Genomic DNA, 19,779 nt, shown 5'->3' with positions numbered 1-19,779 from the left:
GCTTCAAGGAGAAATTTCTTGAACTCCTTTTCCAATGATTCTATTGGGTAATCAATATAAACACTACAGGAGTTAAGTTCACTGAGTGTTTATTATGTGCCAGGTACCGTTTTAAGTGTTTCACAGACATCTCATGTAATCTCACAACAACCTTATATGGTGTCAGTTACCACTTTTTAGTTGATGAGAAAACAGACTTAACTGACCTTACGCCGGCTCAAAGTGGCATAGCTATTATGCCTGAGGACTCCACCTCAGGCCCACCTGATTCCAAAGTTGTGTTCCTAACCATCGTAATCTATTAACAGCTTAGCTGGAACATTTGCATGCTAACAGGGCAAATAGTAAATAATAAAGACTAACCTTTAGATAATACATTATCTTTTAATTAATTTTCACAAAATTCCTGTGAATACATATTGTGACTAGCATCATTTTACAAAAGAGGAAACTAAATCAGCAAAGTTAAGCAACATGAGAGACTATACCAGGCCCTAGCATAACTGAGTTATGATGCACTGTAATTATGCGGTTTGTTAAATTATAACTGGAACCTCTTGAGAATGCGTGATTGTGAGGGATAAAGTGCAGATCACACGCTGAGCCTGTGGTTACCTGTATCTCCCTGGCTCCCTGCTGTACTGATTCATGGTCTGCCGGAAGCTGCGGACAATGTCGTGCATTCCCACCTGTGTGGTGGTGAAGTCATGGTGCAGCTGCGAGTAGTGAGTGACCATGTCCTTTGAAAACAGGACAGCATGGTTAGCATAATGTCACATGTCAAATGCCCATCGTAGCCTCATGTGAACTGTCTCTTCAAACGACTCAGACCAAAACACACATGCTTAAAGATGGTCCTAAGGCTTCCACTTCTCAAGGAATTTTGTTCACAGAGAACACTCAATACTATTAGTGTTTCATTTTGTGCTTAACTTATTAACTGTAAATCTAGTAAACAAGTTAAATTTTACCAAACAGCTAAACACTGATTACAAATGTATTTAACAAAATCCTCCTAAACATTTTATTGTCCCAAATGCTCCACATTTTTAAAGGCAAACAAAAGAAATTATCTTAATGATTAGAGTACATTATTACATTTGTACTGTATCTGCTCACAAAATTATTAATACCATGCATTTAAATTTGGTTTTTTACCACGTTTGTCCTTTATTTCTTATAGTTATACTTTCTCGGGGTTTCAATAATTTTTCCTGATACTGATTTTGTGCTTTTCAAGGGTGACAATAATCTTCTAGAATCAAAGTAAAAGATTATGTCTTATACAAGCTCAGTTTATAAGTCCTGGGTTAGGACATGGACAGGCTAGACAGTTCATGAGTTGCCATCCATTCAGTGGACCCCTTTTTAATAAGTGATTTTCTCTTGCTAGATCAAGTGAAGTTTTTTGAAATCTCCAATATCTTTGGAAGTTACATGTCCTTTAAGTTCTTCTTGGGTAGTACACAAAATCCATTGTTCAGGTCATTTGTCTTCAGTGGAAGCATATGCCTATCTTCTGACATATTATAATTAGCAAGGTTATTCTGGAATTTCTTCTCCAGGTATAAATGCTTCTCTTTGGGACAGCTGGCTAACATACAATCTTTTTTTCCCCTTCATTCTTCCTTTCTACTGGAAATCACGTGCAAAAAAAAAAAAATCGCTTAATCATAACCTTGGTTCATGACATGGTCTCATAATTAGCCCATGAAGGCCAGCTTCCCTTTATTACTTAGATAAGATTATCAAATTGATAACCATATGAATTTAATTTTACTTTCTAAAAAGGGCATCATGTTATACCATAATTTAGATTTTTTTCCTACACATTATATCACTAAGGTTGACCCATATTGCTATGTGTTACATTAATTCATTTTGACATACTCTTGTATAAATATACTAATCTGTTATTTTGAAATGCATTTTAGGACTGCTATCTACTTGGCCACTGAAAACAGACTGACTGTAGAATGGTGGTCAACTACAGGAACAGGAGTGGCATGTGATTATTCCTCTGTCTCATGTATGACATGGGAGGGGGGAAGGTTGAGAACCACTGGTGTGAAAGCACAAAAAGCCCAAATTCTGTTGCAGATAGGCTTGGTTGGTAATTCCATTTATCACTTGTGTCACCCTGATAAATTAATTTCTCTAAGATTTGCTAAATGGGGATCATGAAACCTCACAGGATGCTGAGAGAGTTAAATGGAAGGAGCACATAGCATACAAGTGACGCTCAGCAAGTGTTATTTCCTTTCCCTTCTGCCTACGTGTCCTTTAATGACTGCAAAAGCACCTGGGGAATTTAAGCCACCTCCCTTGAGCTTGAGCGAGTGACAAAAATCACGAAGTTATGGCCCTCGGTGGAGTCCACACTGTCCATGCCCTCAGAAAGTGATCTTTAAAGATCACTCTGGAGGGAACCAGTAGAAGGAAATATCTAGTCGCATGCATTTGAAACTCCTGTGTTTCCTAAAGAAAATGATTCAAAGCGCTTCCTATAGGTAGAACAGAACTCACCTCTGGTAAGTAGTGTCTCAAGCTAAAAAAAAAATACTCCAATAACATTTTCAGAAAAGAAAAAAATATAAATAAGTACATATATATTTATGAATATATACTTATTTTACAATATATATTAAAACCATGTATACATATATTAATATGTTTAAAACTTTACCGGGATTTGGGTCTTATTCACTTGGACCTCATCTCTCAGATGCTTTGCTTCTAGAAGAAATTGAAGAGCATTGAAACTAAAGCCATCAACACCCTTTGAGAGCCAAAACTGTATAATTTCCTAAACAGGAAGAAGCAAAAACGCTTGGTTATATCAACAACACATTGTTGTCATGAGGTTTAATAAAAGTCTTGTCTGTTAGTGACTTTCCATCACAAAACAGTCACCTCCACATATAAAAGTATCTATTTAGCACAGTAGTGTCTGAGCCTCATGAACTTTGAATAACTGTATTTATGGGCTCCTATTCTTCCCTCATATTTGAATTCAGAATATTACATATGTAACTGATGCTATGTGCATGTTCCCAAAGTTTAGACTCCACTCAAAATGAAAACATGAAACCACAATGAAAGATAGGACTCAGGAGACACCGGATACATAGCTTATCTCCCCCATGCTCAGTTCCTTAGAAGTCACTCCAAACTGACAGAAAATAACCAATTAAGCAGCTAGTTCATGAAGGCTCTTCCACCAGACTAGGACATTTTGGAGGGAAAGACTGCAGCTTTCGTGTCTGCTTCCCTTGCCACTGACCTAGCCGTTTTATTTAGTGAACCAGCTGAGGAATGAAAGAATGAGGTATCAACCCCAAATGAGTCAAAGATGGTGTGATACTGTTGGGACATCAAAGAAGTACAGCCGGTTCCCTGGCTTCGAGGCATCCACACAGTAGCTGGGGACACGGGAGCGGGTTACCTAACACAAGGCAGGACACCGTTCAGCATCATGAGAGGCACTTCCTCGGTCTGCATGACTGTTGGAGCACCAAGAAGATCAAAGTTAACCTGAGTGGGCATGGACATGTGTTTCCTCCCTTCAGGCAAGGAAAAGCTAGAGCTTGGCTTGAGATACCATCAGAAAGCAAGCCTAGAAGAACATTCTGGACTGTTTTGGGACAGCATGAGTCAAGCATGGAGGCAGAGGATGACTTGACCTGTATGGGGATAGTTAAGAAGACCAGGTGACCTTGAAAAGCAGAGGGCCTGGTCTCAGTTTCCCTCCCCCTGCCAACCCCTCCCAGCTGGGCCTACTCCTGCACCCATCGAAGGACACCCTTCTGCAAAGGGACAATAGCTCTCCCTGTTCTCCTTTCAGCTCAATCCTTGCCAAAGGGAAGTTTCTACAGGAATGTGTACATCATATTTGGAGAAGGAGATGGCAACCCATTCCATCACATTAGAGCAGAACCGCCTGTACCTTAAGGTACTGGAGTGAAGAAGCCAATTTTCACCTAGTGAGGGGAACAGAGCTACAGACCTCAAATAATGACTGTCCCCAAAACCACTTGCTTGATTCAAAGTGTCTTTCTTGTATCTACATGGGCATATGAGGCCTCTTGAGGCTGCAGGTCAAGGCTCCCAAAAGTTTCTCTAGGCTGAATGCAAGGCTGATGTCAGTCCATTTAAGGTGAAATTTTGAATGGCAAAGCTTAAACAAATTTTTCAAATCTAAGAGCAGACTCTGCTGCTGACAAGCCTCATTTTGAACACAGCTGACTCAAATGCCCTTAAGCTGGCCCTACCCAGTGGAATTCCTCTTTGGGGTACAAGACCCACAAATCTATTCTTACTAGCATCCTTCTTCACAAATTCATTCATTCAATAAGTATTTGGGTTCCAGTTAGGGACCAGGCACTTAGCTAACAGGCCTTGGAACTAGAACCACGTGTAAAATACAACACAACCCAGACACAATCCTAGGTCTCATGGTTTTTTTTTTAAGAATCCTCAGCTAAAAAAAAAAAAAAAAAAAAAAAAATCCTCAGCTAGACAAATATTAATGCAAAAATACTTAAGTCACAGACATGATAAAGCTTTCAAGGAGAGGAGCATGGTAACGCAGAGGGTGAAACAGCAGGACAGGCCAGGGAGGTCAGCACGTCAGGATGGCAGGAAGTGAAGGCAGTTAAGTTCAAGATTCAGTTAGAGAAGCCCCAGATAGGAAGGCACCTCACTCATAGAACAGGATCCATAGTGGCTCAGATAGAGAAGCCCCAGATAGGAAGGCATCTCACTCATAGAACAGGATCCATAGTGGCTCTAAAGACCCACTTAGCATGAAGCTAACCAAGCTTAAGTTTCAGGACCCTTCACTGCATGGGCCCCTCATTTTTCATTCTAAATAACCACTCTATTTTTTTTTCTGTACCTAATTTTATATTCTTTTTATTGTAAAAAAAAAAAAAGCCCCCAAATTTTGGAGGATGGATACATGTATATGTATGGCTGAATTCCTTCACTGTTCACCTGAAACTATTAAGATATTGTTAATCAGCTATACTCCAATACTGGAGAAGGGAATGGCAACCCACTCCAGTATTCTTGCCTGGAAAATCCCATGGACTGAGGATCCTGGTAGGCTACAGTCCATGGGGTCGCAAAGAGTCGGACATGACTGAGCGACTTCACTTCACTTCTTCATACTCCAATATGAAACAAAATGTTTAAATTTTTTAAAAAGCCCCAGATTTTTATAACCTTCAGATCCCATACAACCGAGGTCTACCCCCAGGTGGCGCTGTTCTTAACAAGAGAGAAGAATGGAAGAGAATCCAGGGTGGGACACAAATAATTAATCCACTCAAGCAGACTCTGACAAGAATGTAGAAAAATATTAAACACCAGGCAGTTGTAAACATTAAGCTTTTGAGCACTGATTTCCTAGAATAAAGCTATTCATTTTCTTCATGGGGTCCTCATTCACTTTGGGGATCTCAGCATTGCTAACTACTGAGCCGACATTAAAAAATGAGAAACCCTGACCTCAGCGTAGGCATATGGCCCTGGCAGGGATTTTCACTGTAGTCTGGTAAGAGATGTTATCATTGCTTGATGAGACAAAACTAAAAAAGTCGGGTGCTTGTTTTTGAGAGTCTTTTTTTTTTTTTAATTTTTTATTAAACTTTTTATTTTATACTGGAGTGTAGCCAATTAACAATGCTAGGAACATTTCCGATGGACAGCAAACAGATTAAGCCATATATATACATGTATTCATTTTAAGAGGCATTTTACATGCTGAGGTCTTCACCCAGATAACCTAAAATTTGCTAAATGGCTCTTGAAAAATATTTTCATTGTGCTATTTATTGTCAACCAGATAAAAAAAGAGAATTCCAGATTTTAATGGTTAACCATCTCTTTATGCCAATTAAGCTCCCCTAGTGTGCCGGATGCAGAAATGGGCACGGAGCCTAGTTCCCCAGGTATGGGTGACCCATGTAGGGACCGTGGGACTCTAGGGACAGTACACTGTGTCCCCAATTTCTAACTAACTCCCATGACATCACGCAGCCCTGGTTTTTCCGCCAGGCATGTCTACATTCTTTTCTCCTTGAACAACTTGCTCCTCTGAGTGAAAAAGGAATTAGTTTAAAGCCTTGAGGCAAAAAAAAAAAAAAAAAACCTTGAGGCAAATCTTTCCTTTTGAGGTGACTAACATTACTGGATCCATTTACCTAAAATAAAAGGTTTGGGACAAAGAAAGTCTCTGCTGTTACACGTGATGATATATAAGACATCCTCTTGATAATGACATATACCCCAGGTCATCTGTCTCAAGAAAGAATGAGAAAGCATAGGCTATTTCAGAAGGACAGAGAGAAACCCATATCCTCTGCTTATAAGCAAGGAAGGCAAATTAGCCCTACTGGTCTTCAGAAATCTGGGTAAAATTCTCTGCTGACTCTTCCAGAAGCAGGACATAGGTCACAGGCTCCAGAATCTGACCCATAAGAGACCATCCCATCTCCCCCACTGTCCAGCTGCATGACTTAGGTTATATGCATGACATCTAAAACCTTGGTTTGCTCATCAATAAAAATAATACCTGCCTTACAGGAATTCTGTGAGGATAAAATGAGGTACTGCTGCCAGAGTCAACTGACGCTTTGGTCTTTGTGCTATGCTTAGTCGCTCATTCATGTCTGATTCTTTGCGATCCCATGGACTGTAGCTTGCCAGGCTCCTCTGTCCATGGGATTCTCCAGGCAAGAATACTGGAGTGGATTGCCGTGCCCTCCTCCAGGGGATCTTCCCAACCCAGGGATCGAACCCAGGTCTCCCACATTGCAGGTGGATTCTTTACTGTCTGAGTCACCAGGAAAGCCCAAGAATACTGGAGTGGGTAGCCTATCCCTTCTCCAGGGGAACTTTCCAACCCAGGAATCAAACTCAGGTCTCCTGCATTTCAGGTTAATTCTTTACCAGCTGAGCTACCCAAGAAGCTTATACCTGACCTCTCTGCCATGTTTGACAACATAGACTAACCCTGTCATCTAGAAATACTCACAGGACTTAGATCCAGTATACCACACTCCTGGTTTGTGACTTCTCTGTCTGCTCAACAGTCTTAAATATTCATGCTCCTTGGGGCTCCATCTTACACCCTCTGTTCATTTCATTTCACAACAGTATTGACTCATTCATCTATCACTTATTGATTATTTAACCAGTACTTATACCAGTCATTTTTGGCACCAGGGACCAGTTTCATGGAAGACAATTTTTCTATGGACAGGGGTCGGGGGTGGGGGGATGGTTTTGGGAAGATTCAAGCGCATTATACTTATTGTGCATTTTATTTCTATTATTATTACACCAGCTCTACCTCAGATCATCAGGCATTAGATCCTGGAGGCTGGGGACCCCTTACTTATATAATAAGCACCATACTATCCTAAGTGCTTTATAAAGGTTAAACCGCTTAATCCCCAAACCACCCCACAAGGCATGTACCGTTATTGTTCCTATTTACCATCAGGGGAATTGAGACACAGAGAGATGATGCATCTTGATCAAGGTCATACGACAAATAAGTGGTACATCGTAATTGGAACCGTGTGGTGCCCTTATGGGCTTCCCTGGTGGCTCAGATGGTACTTCATTTGTTATGTGGCCTTCCTTTAATTTTTTCAGTTGGAGGACCTGCTACACCTGCCCATCATTCCCACATGACAACAACCCCCTCAAGATAAATGACAGACAGCCCTTTGGTTCACCTCAGCCAGCCCAGTTCGCTCAGTGATATTACCTGCCTGACCTCTATGGGCATTGTCCACACGGCAACAAGTCCCAAAGTTTTATCTCTGGACCAGACCTTCCTCTGAGCTCCATGGCATTCTAACCAGCTATCCACTGAACACCTGGATGTCTCACAGAGAGCTCAAACTCTACACAACTGAGAGCCCCCCCGCCAACTACACACCCACTCTTCCCGTATCTCCCATCCCAGGAAACAGACCTGCCACTCAGCCAGAATTCAAATCTGAAACCTGGAAGTCACACCAGACTCCTCTCTAAGGACTGATGATGCCTCTGCAACCCCTACCCTGACTGCCACCCTCACTGGTCCAACCTCCCCACATTCTTTCCTAGTTACTGCATCACCCACCTCCCCAGTTTTTCTGCCTTCAAACCTGCCTTACTCAAATGCCTTCATCACAACCAGACTGATTTTTCCCAGTGCAAATTAAAAATTATTCCCCTGCCCAAGACCTTTTAAACCTAAATCCTACCGTGGCCTCCAATGCAGCTCATGATGTGGTTCCTACCACATCTCTCACCTCGTCCGATCACACCCCCCATCTAGGGACAGCATGTACCCACAGTGGACGACTCCCAGCACCTCCACTGTGCTGTGACTGTGTTCTCTCTGCTGGGGACACTCCCACCGGTGTCTCTTTGCTTGGCTCAGTCTTTCTCACCCTCTAGCTATCATTGCTTCCTCTGTAAACCTTACCCCAGTCTCCCACTCTGTGTCCAGGTTAGGTCCCCGTCCTGCATTCTCCTACTTCCTACTGCCATGAACACTCAGCACACTTTACTGTAATTTCCCATCTGTTTACCATCCCCCTCCAGAATATATTATTATAGCCCAGGATGGCTACCACATGGGTCATTTTTTCTCACTCTCTAGGTATCATTGCTGATATCTATATATCTATATCTAGGTATACGCTCTATTTCCCATTTGTTTACCACCCCCCTCCAGAATATATTATCATAGCCCATGATGGCCACAACATGGGTCCATCTTCAGAATCAGCCTACTCTGGCATATAACCAATACACAACACATGCTGTTTAATGAGGGAATGGTTTATAATGAAGTGCATGGCACACACGTGGTATAATGATGCTGCAGTGATGAGCATCAAGCGCTGAGCTGGCTTATGAAGCAGGTAGTGAGTATATTTTATTTTGCATTGAGCTGTTTGTCTCCAGCAATACCGTGCTCAGTAGGGGCAGAACAGAACCATTACTTATACTCTGCATCCCATCTTTAGCCAGGAGGGCATCTTGGTTCCCAGTCCCCAGCTGCTGTAAACACACTAACTCCTCTACTCCAGGGCTCAGCCTTCCCACATGGGTAGTTTCGGGATCACACTGAGCCCCAGACATGGGGCCAAGCCATCTGGAGTCTCTTCCCTGCTCTGTAGCTCGTCTGCTGATCACCTCTCTGGGCCTCAGTTTCCTTATTTGTCAAATAAGGGATTTGGAGGGCAAATAAAAAACAAACTGATTGGAACATTATAAAATACTAGATAAAAATAAGCTCCCCCCTCCTCTGAGAAGACTTCCTGACTTCTCTAGCTGAAAAAGCTCTACCCCTGGAAGGTTCAGGGCAGAGCCAAACCCCTAATGGCCAGTGCACGGGAAAGGACAAAGAGGAAGAAGAAGGATGCTCCGTGCTGGGTGTCCCCTGCCTGCCAGCCTCCTACCGTGCAGATAAGCTGAAATCTGATGGGAGCCCCGAGGAAGAAGGTTCAGGTCCTGAGTACAAGCTGGTATGCAAGCACGACTCATTCCAAATGCCTCCTCACCACAAATTCTCAGGACTGCAAATTATTAACCTGCATAACTCTGCTCTGAAGATAAGTGCTGCTGGGGGGAGGAGGATGTCAGAAGTCCCTTCACGTGAAAGGACCCTTTCCAGGAGCGAAGAGCCTTCCCTTATAGCATTCAGCCTTTCTTATTTACTTCTAAGAGGAAACCTTCTAAACCAGCCTTGCAAAAAAATGTCTAACCTCTCAACCAGAGGCAGTAATGATTCATCTCAAGAGGGATTTCATCCTGCAAGGCTAGTAACTAAGGCTCCTATTTACGTCCTCCACTACTTGGATGAATTCAAGAGAATTGCTGGGTTAGCCAAAAAAGAATTAATGTATTGCTGGCACATTTTGGCAAAATTTATCACATTTGCCTAAACATCTCCAGGCAATCCATCAATGCCGCAAGGAGCCTGGAGAAATCCACTGTCTGATAAACCAACTGGATTATGCTCCCATTTATGAATTTCCAATTAAAAACCTCCTACAAAAACCGTGCAGAAAAAGTGAAACACAGAGAGAGAAGCAGTTTGCCTCAGATTAGGCATGGACTTGTGGTTAATTTAAGTACATGGATGCCACAGTCTCGGTGCTTGGATTTGAATCCTGTCCCCTTAGTCCCAAGGTAGGTGGTGTCACCTCTTTAAGCCTCAGTTTCCTTCTCTGTAAAACAGTTGTGGTCATAAAATCTCCTAAGTTAGGTTTGTTTTGAGCATTAAATGAGATGATGCTGGTAAAGCACTTGGCACAAAGTAAGTGCCTAATAAGAGTTGGGGGTGTGAGTGTGATGGAGAAGAGGAAAGGTCACACTCCTCCTTAAAACTAACCCCTCGTTAGTGGGCTGACTGTGTCTACCTCCCCTCCCCCAAATGAGACAAGGCTGCCATGACAAGGTGCCTCCTTTTCAAGATCTCAAAGCAATTCATCTAAATTCTGGAAACCATATATAGTAAAAAAGAGCCTTAGAACTAAGGAATTTATAGGAATATATTTAACAAAAGAAGTGCAGGATATGTACACTGAAAACTAGAAGACACTGTTGAAAGCAACTAAAGGAGACCTTGAGTAAGTAGAAAGACATCCTGTGTCCACAGATCAGAAGAGCTAATATTGTTCAGATGGCAATACTCCCCCAAACTGATCCACAGATTCCGTACCATCCCAGAAGGCTTCTCTGCAGAAACTGACAAGCGAGTAATAAAATTCCCAGGGAAGTGCAAAGAACCCAGAACAGCCAGACAATCTTGAAAAAAAAGAACAAGGTTGTAGGGCTCACACATCCCAATTTCAAAACTTACTATAAAACTATAGTAATCCAGACAGTACTGGCGTAAGGACAGGCATGTAGATCAATGGAACAGAAGTGACAGTCTAGAAATAAACCCCGATGTTTATGATCATTTGATATTCAAAAGGGTTCGAAGATAGTTCAGTGGTGAAAGAATAATCTTTGGTAAACACATATTGTTGGGATAACTGGATAGCTACATGCAAAAGAATGAAGTTAGACTCCTTCTTACCATATACAAAAATCAACAAAAAATGGACCAGAGACCTAAGTGTAAGAGCTAAAACTACAAAACTCTTAAAGGAAAACATGAGTTAAATCTTCACAACCTGGAGTTAGACAATGGTTCTTAAATGTTACACTAAAAGCAAAGCAAGAAAAAAAAAGGTAAGTTGAAGATCACAGCAATTAAAAACTCCTGTGCTTCAAAAAGCACCATCAAGGAAGTAAAAAGACAACCTATAGAAAGGAAGAAAATTAATTGCAAATCATATATCCAGAATGTGTTAAAAAAAAAAACAAAAAACATTAACTCAACAAAAAGACAAATGACACAATTTTAAAATAGACAAAGGATTTGAATAGACATTTCCCCAATGAAAATATACAAATAAACTATAAGCACATGAAAAGATGTTCACTATCATTAGCTGTCAGGGAAATACAAATCATAACCACACTGAAATACCACTTCACTAGGATGACTGTTATCAAAGCTAAGACAATAGCAAGTGTCAGTAAGGATACAGAGAAAATGGAAACTTCATACATTGCTAATAAAAATGTAAAATGGTCCAGCTACACTGGAAAACAGTTTCTTAAGAAATTAAATACAGATTATAATATAGATACAGGTCACAGACATCTATGTAGATACTATATGATTCCATTTATGTGAAATGTCCAGAACAAGCTTATTTATAGAGGCATAAAGTAGAGTGGTGGTTTCCAGGGCGCAAAGAGAGAAAATGCGGTAGCCAGAGGGAGTGAGTTCTAATGGGTATGGGGTTTCTTTTGGGGGGTGATGAAAATGTCTGAAATTAGTAGTGATACTCGCATAATCCTGTAAACGTACTAAAACCACTGACTTACATACTTGAAAGGGGTGAATTTTGTGGTATGTCAATTATATCTCAATAAAGCTGTTATTTAAAAACAAAACAAGAACAGACTAAGGGGTACAGGGGCTCTTAGTGACTGCAACAAGCATCCCCTCCATCTGGCTGACATGATGACCTGCAGAAAGAGACCCGCAGCTCCCTGCTCTGTTCCATTTGGGTCTCCTCCTCACCGACCTCGGAGCCCTTCCCTGGTATCCTAAGTTCTTGCCCATGAGAGCCACAGCAGCAGGAATAATGAAAAGAGCAACATGGCTAATGTTTACTGTGAATTATGTGTCAGGTGTTGTTAGACCCACCACTATACAGGTGTGAGTGCCATCAGCTCTCACCTGGGTGCTGCAGGAAATCTGAGCATCATCAGACCACAGAGCATCATCTCTAGCTCAGCAAGTGTCCCTACGACAGCACTCAAGGCCCCACAGCATCAGCCCTCACCCTCATTTTTACACCCAAACTCCGCAACCCTGTCCCTCACTTCACTGAAGTGCATTGGTAGTGTTGCCACATGGAATACAGGACAACCAGTTAAGCTTTAATTTAAGATAAATCATGAAGAATCTTTTAGCAGAAGAAAGTATCAAATATTGCACTATTCATTGTTTAACTGAAATTAAAATTTAACCGAACGTCTTGAAATTTCACTTGCTGTGCCTGGCAGTTCTGCGCAGCAGCCCCCAGGTCATTTCTGAAACGCATGGAGCTCAGTCTCCCCCAGAGAATTTTGCATTTGCTCTTCTCTCTGCCTGAAGTTCTCTTTCCCTAGTTGTTCACATGGCTCCCTTGCAAACATCAGGTTTTTGTGCAAATGCGACCTCAACATAGGGGTGTCTCTGAGCCCACTTCTCACTGGCACTCTGAAGCTCTCTAAGCCTTCATCACCAGCTGCCATGTTAAATATTTAGCTGTTGTCTGCCTTCCCCTAAGGATACTGGGAATTCCTTGGGGGCAGGGTTTCTTTGATTCACTGTTGCATTCCCACTGCTTAGAACCAAACCTGACATGGAGCAGATAATAAGTTGATATTTACTGAGTGAATACAGAAGTGTTGCGTGTGGGTTATATCAACTCATGTTCCAAAAAGTCCCTGCGAGACAAACACTGCACCATCAATCATGTCTTATAGACGAGGGATCCAAGACACAGAAAAGCTAAATAATTCATGCAGAAGCCCCCTGAAGCCAATGATGAGGCCAGGTCCAGACCCAGGAGCTGTGCCAGCTTATCACAGGCAGAGAGGCATCTCAGAGCTAAGGTAACAGGTGTTTCTGCCTTCCACCCATTTCGATTATTTGGGGTTAGAGGCAGGAAAGAGCCATTGACATATCTGAGAGTCTGTATTTGCATCAGACACCTTAATTCCAGAACTGAATTGCACTGCTTGATTTTGCTCACACAATTACTATTCAACACAAAGTGTAGCAAATAACCACTTAAGCACCCATGAAATGGAGAAGTTTGCATGGATGTCTGTACTCACTTTTATTTCTTCTTGAACATCAGGATTACGGAAATTTAAATCAGGTTGCTCTTTTGTAAACTGATGAAAATAGCATTGTTTTCGTACCTCATCAAAGTGCCAACTGGAGTTTCCATATACACTTAACTAGCAAACAGAAAATAGTAGATCAGTTCCTTAGCATGGTTTCTATGATGGTATTGCCCACAAAGAAATGATCATTGTCATTGTCAGCCCCATGTGGACTAAGTATACAAGTCCCTAGAACTTTCCTTCCAGTGAGAGCACTAGATAAATTAATTTTATCTTGCTGGCCTAGTGCCCCACAAAAGTGGTTGTGATGTGTTTTTACAGTAGAAACTGTTCACAACAACCACAACATCAAATCAATGCTCTCAAAGTAAGGAGCAGACATTTCTAATCTATTTTCTTGAAACTTCTGTCCAGGCTCTGGACTCCTGTTTGTGAAGAAAAGCAAATGATGGTCAGTTTGGAAGAAAGACACATTCCACTGATCTTGGAGCTTGAATCCAAATAGAGCGAATGTTTAAATGGTATTTTCAGAAAAATATTAGAATCATTCCATTTAAAATGCTGCTAGCCCTCAGGAATAAAAGAAATCTAGCACCTTCAAAAGGACTTCCCTATAGCTCAGATGGTAAAGAATCTGCCTGCAAGGCAGGAAACCCAGGTTCGATCCCCGGGTCAGGAAGATATCCTGGAGAAGGAAATGGCAACCGACGCCAGTATTCTTGCCTGGGAAATCCCATGGAAAGAGGAGTCTGGGCAGCTACAGTCCATGGGGTAGCAAAGAGTCAGAAATGACTAAGTGACTGAGCACACACACAGTAACTTCAAACGTTGGCACCCAACAGCGTTTGACAGAGGTGCTGCTTTCCTCCTCCTAGAAACGCTCACATCCGTGGCATTTCCAGAAGGAGGAACCCGTGTCAGGTTTCCTTGGGGCTCTGTCTTGGGCCATTTGTTCATTTCACACTAAAGAGAACATCTAGACAACATGTACAAACTGAGAGATTTTGCATAAATATTTTATTTTTAGCTGAAAGACCTAGTCACACTGGGTCCACATTTCCATGGCAACAACGGGCCCAAGCTAAGTAGTAGCTGATGCCTTTTGAGGAAACATTCCCTCGCCAGCTCACCTCATGGCCCACCTGAATACAAGCCAGGATAAGATTTTTACAGCATATATCAGTATACAGAAAGATCAGTATACAAAATACAAAAAAATAAATAAAACTCTGCAAATCTATTTCAAAGGGACCAGCAATCCAACAAAAAATTGGAGAAAGAAACCATTAAACAGATGTTCCACAGAAATGGAAGCTCAAGTGAATAAATGTATGAAAAGATATTCAGCATCATTATTAATTAGGCAATTAGTACATCAATAATTAGTAATTAGATAAATAATCATTATCAGTTAGAGAAATGTGAAATTAAGACCTCAACATTGTATCAATTTATGCTCACTCAGTAAAAATTAGACTAGGTACAGTCTTTAGTCCTTTCATTCATTAGCTGTGAACCAGGACAAGATGCTTAACATTTCTCTGCCTCAGTCTGCTCATCTGTAAAACAGGAATTAAAGCCCAACCCATAAGACTCTACAGTGAATTAAAGGAATTAATGAATATAATCAGTATCAAACACTCAGAGCCTGGCACACAGTAAGCATTTAGCAAATGTTTGCTAATGTCATCATCATTTTAAAAAGTGGTGGACTGGTAAAAAGGAAAATTGTATGTTTGCTCAATCACTCAGTTGTGTTCAACTCTTTGCAACCCCGTGGCCTATAGGCGATCAGGTTCCTCTGTCCACAGGGTTTCCCAGGCAAGAATACTGAAGCAGGTTGCCATTTCCTCCTCCAGGGGATCTACTCGACTCAGGGATTGAACCTACATCTCCTGCATTGGCAGGAGGATTCTTTAACACTGAGCCACCTGGGAAGTGGTGAAATTGCCAGGACTTGCTAGAGGGCGGTTCACCAGGCTGGGTATATTAGTGCCATTCACATAACCTCGGATACGGGAGGTTGGGAGAGAAGGTCACACAGTCAACTTTAGACACTCATCATTTGAGTGCCCTTGGGTCATTTAAAAGCTGATGCCCAGGAGTCAGCCTCTTTCAGTGCTTAGGGAGGTCAAGAGGGAGGCCCTGGAGTGGGGAGAGATGATCCAGAGAAAAAGGGTCTGTAGAAAGCAGGAGAGAAGATGAACAGAGGGACTGACCTAGGACAGAAGAAGAGCTGCCAGATAAACTACAAGATATTCAATTCAATCTGAATTTCAGATAAGCAATGAATACTTTTTTAGTGTAAGTGTATTCCAAGTGTTTTACACTAAAAATTATTCATTGTTTATCTAAAACAGATTTCACTGGGCTTTCTCTCAAGCAGGAGAGACAAGGTCACTGTGCAGAAGAGGTGGAAACAGAGGCAGGTGTGTGAGTTTCTGCTCTTCCTTTAAAGTTGGGTTTGCTGCTAAGAGTGATGAGATGCGGTGAAGGTGGGTAAGATGTCTGAAGAGGAGAGAGGGCAGGTTGATCAGTCGGATTTAGTAAAATTCCCCCAAAAGAGTGGATGGATCAGTTCAGATAGGGACAATGAATATGTCCAGAGGCTTGGATACCAAAGTTCAGGTAAAGAAAAAATGGATGGTTGAGTTCTTTTATGGTTAGTGTTTTACTGGACAACAGAGTCAAAAAGTCAGAAAAGCAAAAGGGTCTGGAGGGTAATAAGACAGTTACTAAACTAATAAGACATGGGGTCTCAGTTGGACAGAGGGGGAAATAAAGGAAAGAGAGGTTAACAGAGAGCATAGGTTTTAATTTGCTAAAACACATCAGCTCTACAATGAAATGAAAAATCCAAACCCACAGATGATTAGAAGCTTGGGACTTCATTTCTATTTCTTTGGGAAATTTGTTTCCCTTCTCATAAACTATAGCTATCATTCATTTTCCTTTAAAGGGGTTTTATAAATAACCAGTTTAATAATTGAAGATCTGCCAATTTTAGTTCTGTAAATCAAGCATGTTGGGACTTACCCAGTTGTTGGGTGGTATGGTTATGCCATTTTCATAGTTACAGTCATGCCAGATATAATAATCAGTATACTTTCCTGTCCGGTTCCGACTCCATTGAAACCAAGCATGTTTATCACTGGTGTGGTTTGGTATGAAATCGATGATTAATTTTAAACCTAGTGAGTTAAAACATTTCAAATGGTAAGATAATATTACGTTATATGATATTATATTAGAATAATACAATAGTGAGGAAAAAAATGCTCTAAGCTAAGCATTTGGAGAAATGCTTTCCTTAAACCATCCCACCCACTTTCCATTCAATTTACCTCTATCATGTATGGCTGCAACCAGATTCTCAAAATCTTTCATTGTTCCAAAAATGGGATCAATTTCTCGGAAATCTTCAACACCATGTCGGAAATCTTTAAGGGATGATTTATAAAATGAAGTAATCCAAACAGTTTTTATATTTAAAGTTGTGATGTAATCCAATTTATCTTGAATACCTGAAGGCAAAAGTCAAAGCCATGAAGAATAGTTTGTTTTTTTCAGTTGAACGATTAAAAATAAAACGAATAGGCTTAAGACAGAAATATTTGGGGGTTTTTTGAATTTGGGTAAAATTCAAATAGCAAGGTCTAGGTCTACAACCAACAGAAGACTAACAGAAGTTAGTCTTCTGGCAGTAACCTTTGAACTTTAACATCAATGCATAACATTTAAAAAATCTGTCTGTGGTTTGTTCATATTTTACACTTAAAACCAAAACTACACTTTTGTTAACTTATTCTACACATGGTTTTTGAGCACCTAATCCAGGCCAGATGCTGGGCTAAGTACCAAGATACAAAGAGAATAACATATGCACTCTTGATGGTCACGTGGTCTAAGCTGCACTGTCTAGTTGTAGCCACTTGCCATGTGGCTATCAAGCACTTGCAATGTGACTAGTCTAAACTGAGATGTGTTGTAAATGTAAAACACACACTGGACACTGAAGACCCAGTGTGAAAAGAAAGAATGTAAAATAGCTCATTTATATTTTTATATTGATTATATGTTACAAAGACCCTGATGCTGGTCATTGGAAAGGACCCTGATGCTGGGAAAGATTGAAGGCAGAAGGAGAAGAGGGCAACAGAGAATGAGATGGTTGGATGGCATCACCGACTCAATGGACATGAACTTGGGCAAACTGCGGAGATGGTGAGGGACAGGGAAGCCTGGCATGCTGCAGTCCACGGGGTTGTGAAGAGTTGGATTCGACTGAGTGACTGAAGAACAACCATATGTTGAAGACAGTGGATATGTTGGATTAAACAAAGTACATTATTCAAATTAAGTTCACTCTTCTCTCTTTTACTTTTTTAATATGGCTGCTAGAAAATTGTCAATTACCTATGTGGTCCACGTTCTATTTCCTTTGGACAGCGCTGAAGTCAAGCATTTATGCAGAAGAGAACTTTAGGCTTAGATGAGAAGAGACATAGGAATGAAACTCTTGTACTCGGGGCCTCTTGGATAATTAGCAGTTAGTGGGGGAAAGTGCTTCTAGTTCAGAGTCCTAGTCGCAGAGTCCGAGTTTAGTATTCAGTCTGCAGTAACTTCCTGTGGGTCCCCTGTCAGAAGTTGCTGAGACCAAAGCAGGAGTCAGGCTGCTTATCTGTGTCCTGACTATACTTCAGTTCCCAGCCATGGATGGCTGTGAGACCTCCTGGAGTATCAACAGGCAACAAAAGAATTTTGACTTAAGTCAGATTAAAGTCAGAATTTTGATTTATATCAAGAATAAGCACAAAGGAACAGGATGATAAAAACTAAGAGGCCAAATGGACACAGAGTAACAAAGGATCTCCCATGTCCACATTCCAGGGGACAGAAAGCAATAGACTAAACTGAAACCTGGACTGTTTTCTTCAAATTAGAACAAAATCCTCTCAACCTCAAGAAAAAATACCTATTAATTACAGGAAGCAGCCAGTCCTTCAAGGAAAAGCTATGGGAAATGACAAATGTGAGAGGTGATTAGAAGTTGCCCTTTGCACAGGGAATTTAGAAGATTACAGAAGGAGGGCCAGGAAGTGGGTAGAACATTTTAGGGGTATAGGGTTTTTGGTTTTATTCCATCAAAACATCACTGTGCAAAGCATTTATTTTGTAAGCAGCAGCAGGTGATAGGATCATGCTGAGGGCTGAGGGGTTGGAAGGAAGGTCACCCATATATGTTACACCAAAGCACCAGAGGTACGGCTCCATCCAAAACACTGAAAGGGTTTGGGGAGGGCAGCACCCCCTCTGATCAGGAGGTTAAACACAGATTAATGAAGGAAGTGGGTTTGAACAGCATCTTGAAGGTCAGACAATATTTCAATTAGTTAAGATGCAGGATGATTTTTAAGAGAAAAATTATATGAGTGTGAAGAAGAAGGCTTTTATTAGTTTACTGAAGAAAGCTGAAGATTTTAGGAGTGTGTTTGAAGCATTTTAAAGTTTGATTAAGCTCATTACCACTTCTTATACCCTTTTCTTTTTGATGCATCACATAATCACATTTATTTAAGAGTGTATTCCAATATCAAAAAGCAAAATTCAACAACGCAAAACCTCAATTACTTTCAAACCAACCTAATAGTTTTGTGAGGACTCCCTGATGTATTCATTTTCATGCAAGGTGCAGGCCTTGATCACACAGTTCTGAGATAAATCTATCCTTCACACAGTTCTGAGATAAATCTATCCTTACCTACTGTATTCTAGAACAACTATGATCTCAAAGTCTGCAGTTTCTGAGTCTAAGCTGTCCACTAATTGAGGAAGTAGTGGGTGACCTGTTATAGAAGGTGTGCAAGGAAAGCCACCTTTTAGAATGCTGGACTGGGGCCTCCTCTAGTAAGCCAGAAGAAGGGGCTGCAGAATGGAGGGCCTTACAGACTCTACAGCAATGAAAAGAGAAATACTAAGCCCCAGGAAGGGAGCCAAGCAACTAGCCAAAAACAAACAATTCAGCAAGCTATTATGTATCAGGTACCTAGAGCTGTGCCCAACACATCCCTATGTGCTCAGTTGCTCAGCTGTGTCCAACTCTTTGCGACCCCCCAGACAGCAGCCTACCAGGCCCCTCTGTCTATGGGATTTTCCAAACAAGAACACTGGAGTGGGTTGCCATTCCCTTCTCTATCCCATACTCTTAAATAATTGTTTTGTCTTCTTCAAGCCAAATAGCATTATCAAAAATTATCTTATTAGTTTATCTGTTCCTTATTGTTTCCCTTAACTGGGGTGACC

At 41.2% G+C, this 19,779-nt stretch overlaps 1 protein-coding gene across 1 annotated transcript in view; it reads right to left on the bottom strand.

Moving 5' to 3' along the window:
• SLC3A1 (solute carrier family 3 member 1) overlaps positions 1–19,779 on the bottom strand; it is a 32,282-nt gene that overhangs the window by 11,254 nt on the left and 1,249 nt on the right. Inside the window, exons 2-6 of the mRNA XM_043468463.1 lie at positions 16,821–17,000; positions 16,513–16,667; positions 13,465–13,590; positions 2,687–2,806; positions 616–740 (exon numbers count right to left, since the gene is read on the bottom strand). Coding sequence (XP_043324398.1) covers positions 616–740; positions 2,687–2,806; positions 13,465–13,590; positions 16,513–16,667; positions 16,821–17,000 — 706 coding nt within the window. The remainder of the gene's footprint in view (positions 1–615; positions 741–2,686; positions 2,807–13,464; positions 13,591–16,512; positions 16,668–16,820; positions 17,001–19,779) is intronic.

This window comes from Cervus canadensis, chromosome 5, assembly GCF_019320065.1.
Source record: "Cervus canadensis isolate Bull #8, Minnesota chromosome 5, ASM1932006v1, whole genome shotgun sequence".
Classification (NCBI taxonomy): domain Eukaryota; kingdom Metazoa; phylum Chordata; class Mammalia; order Artiodactyla; family Cervidae; genus Cervus; species Cervus canadensis.
The sequence above is the reverse complement of the archived record's forward strand: the minus strand, read 5'-3'. Positions and strand labels throughout refer to the sequence as shown.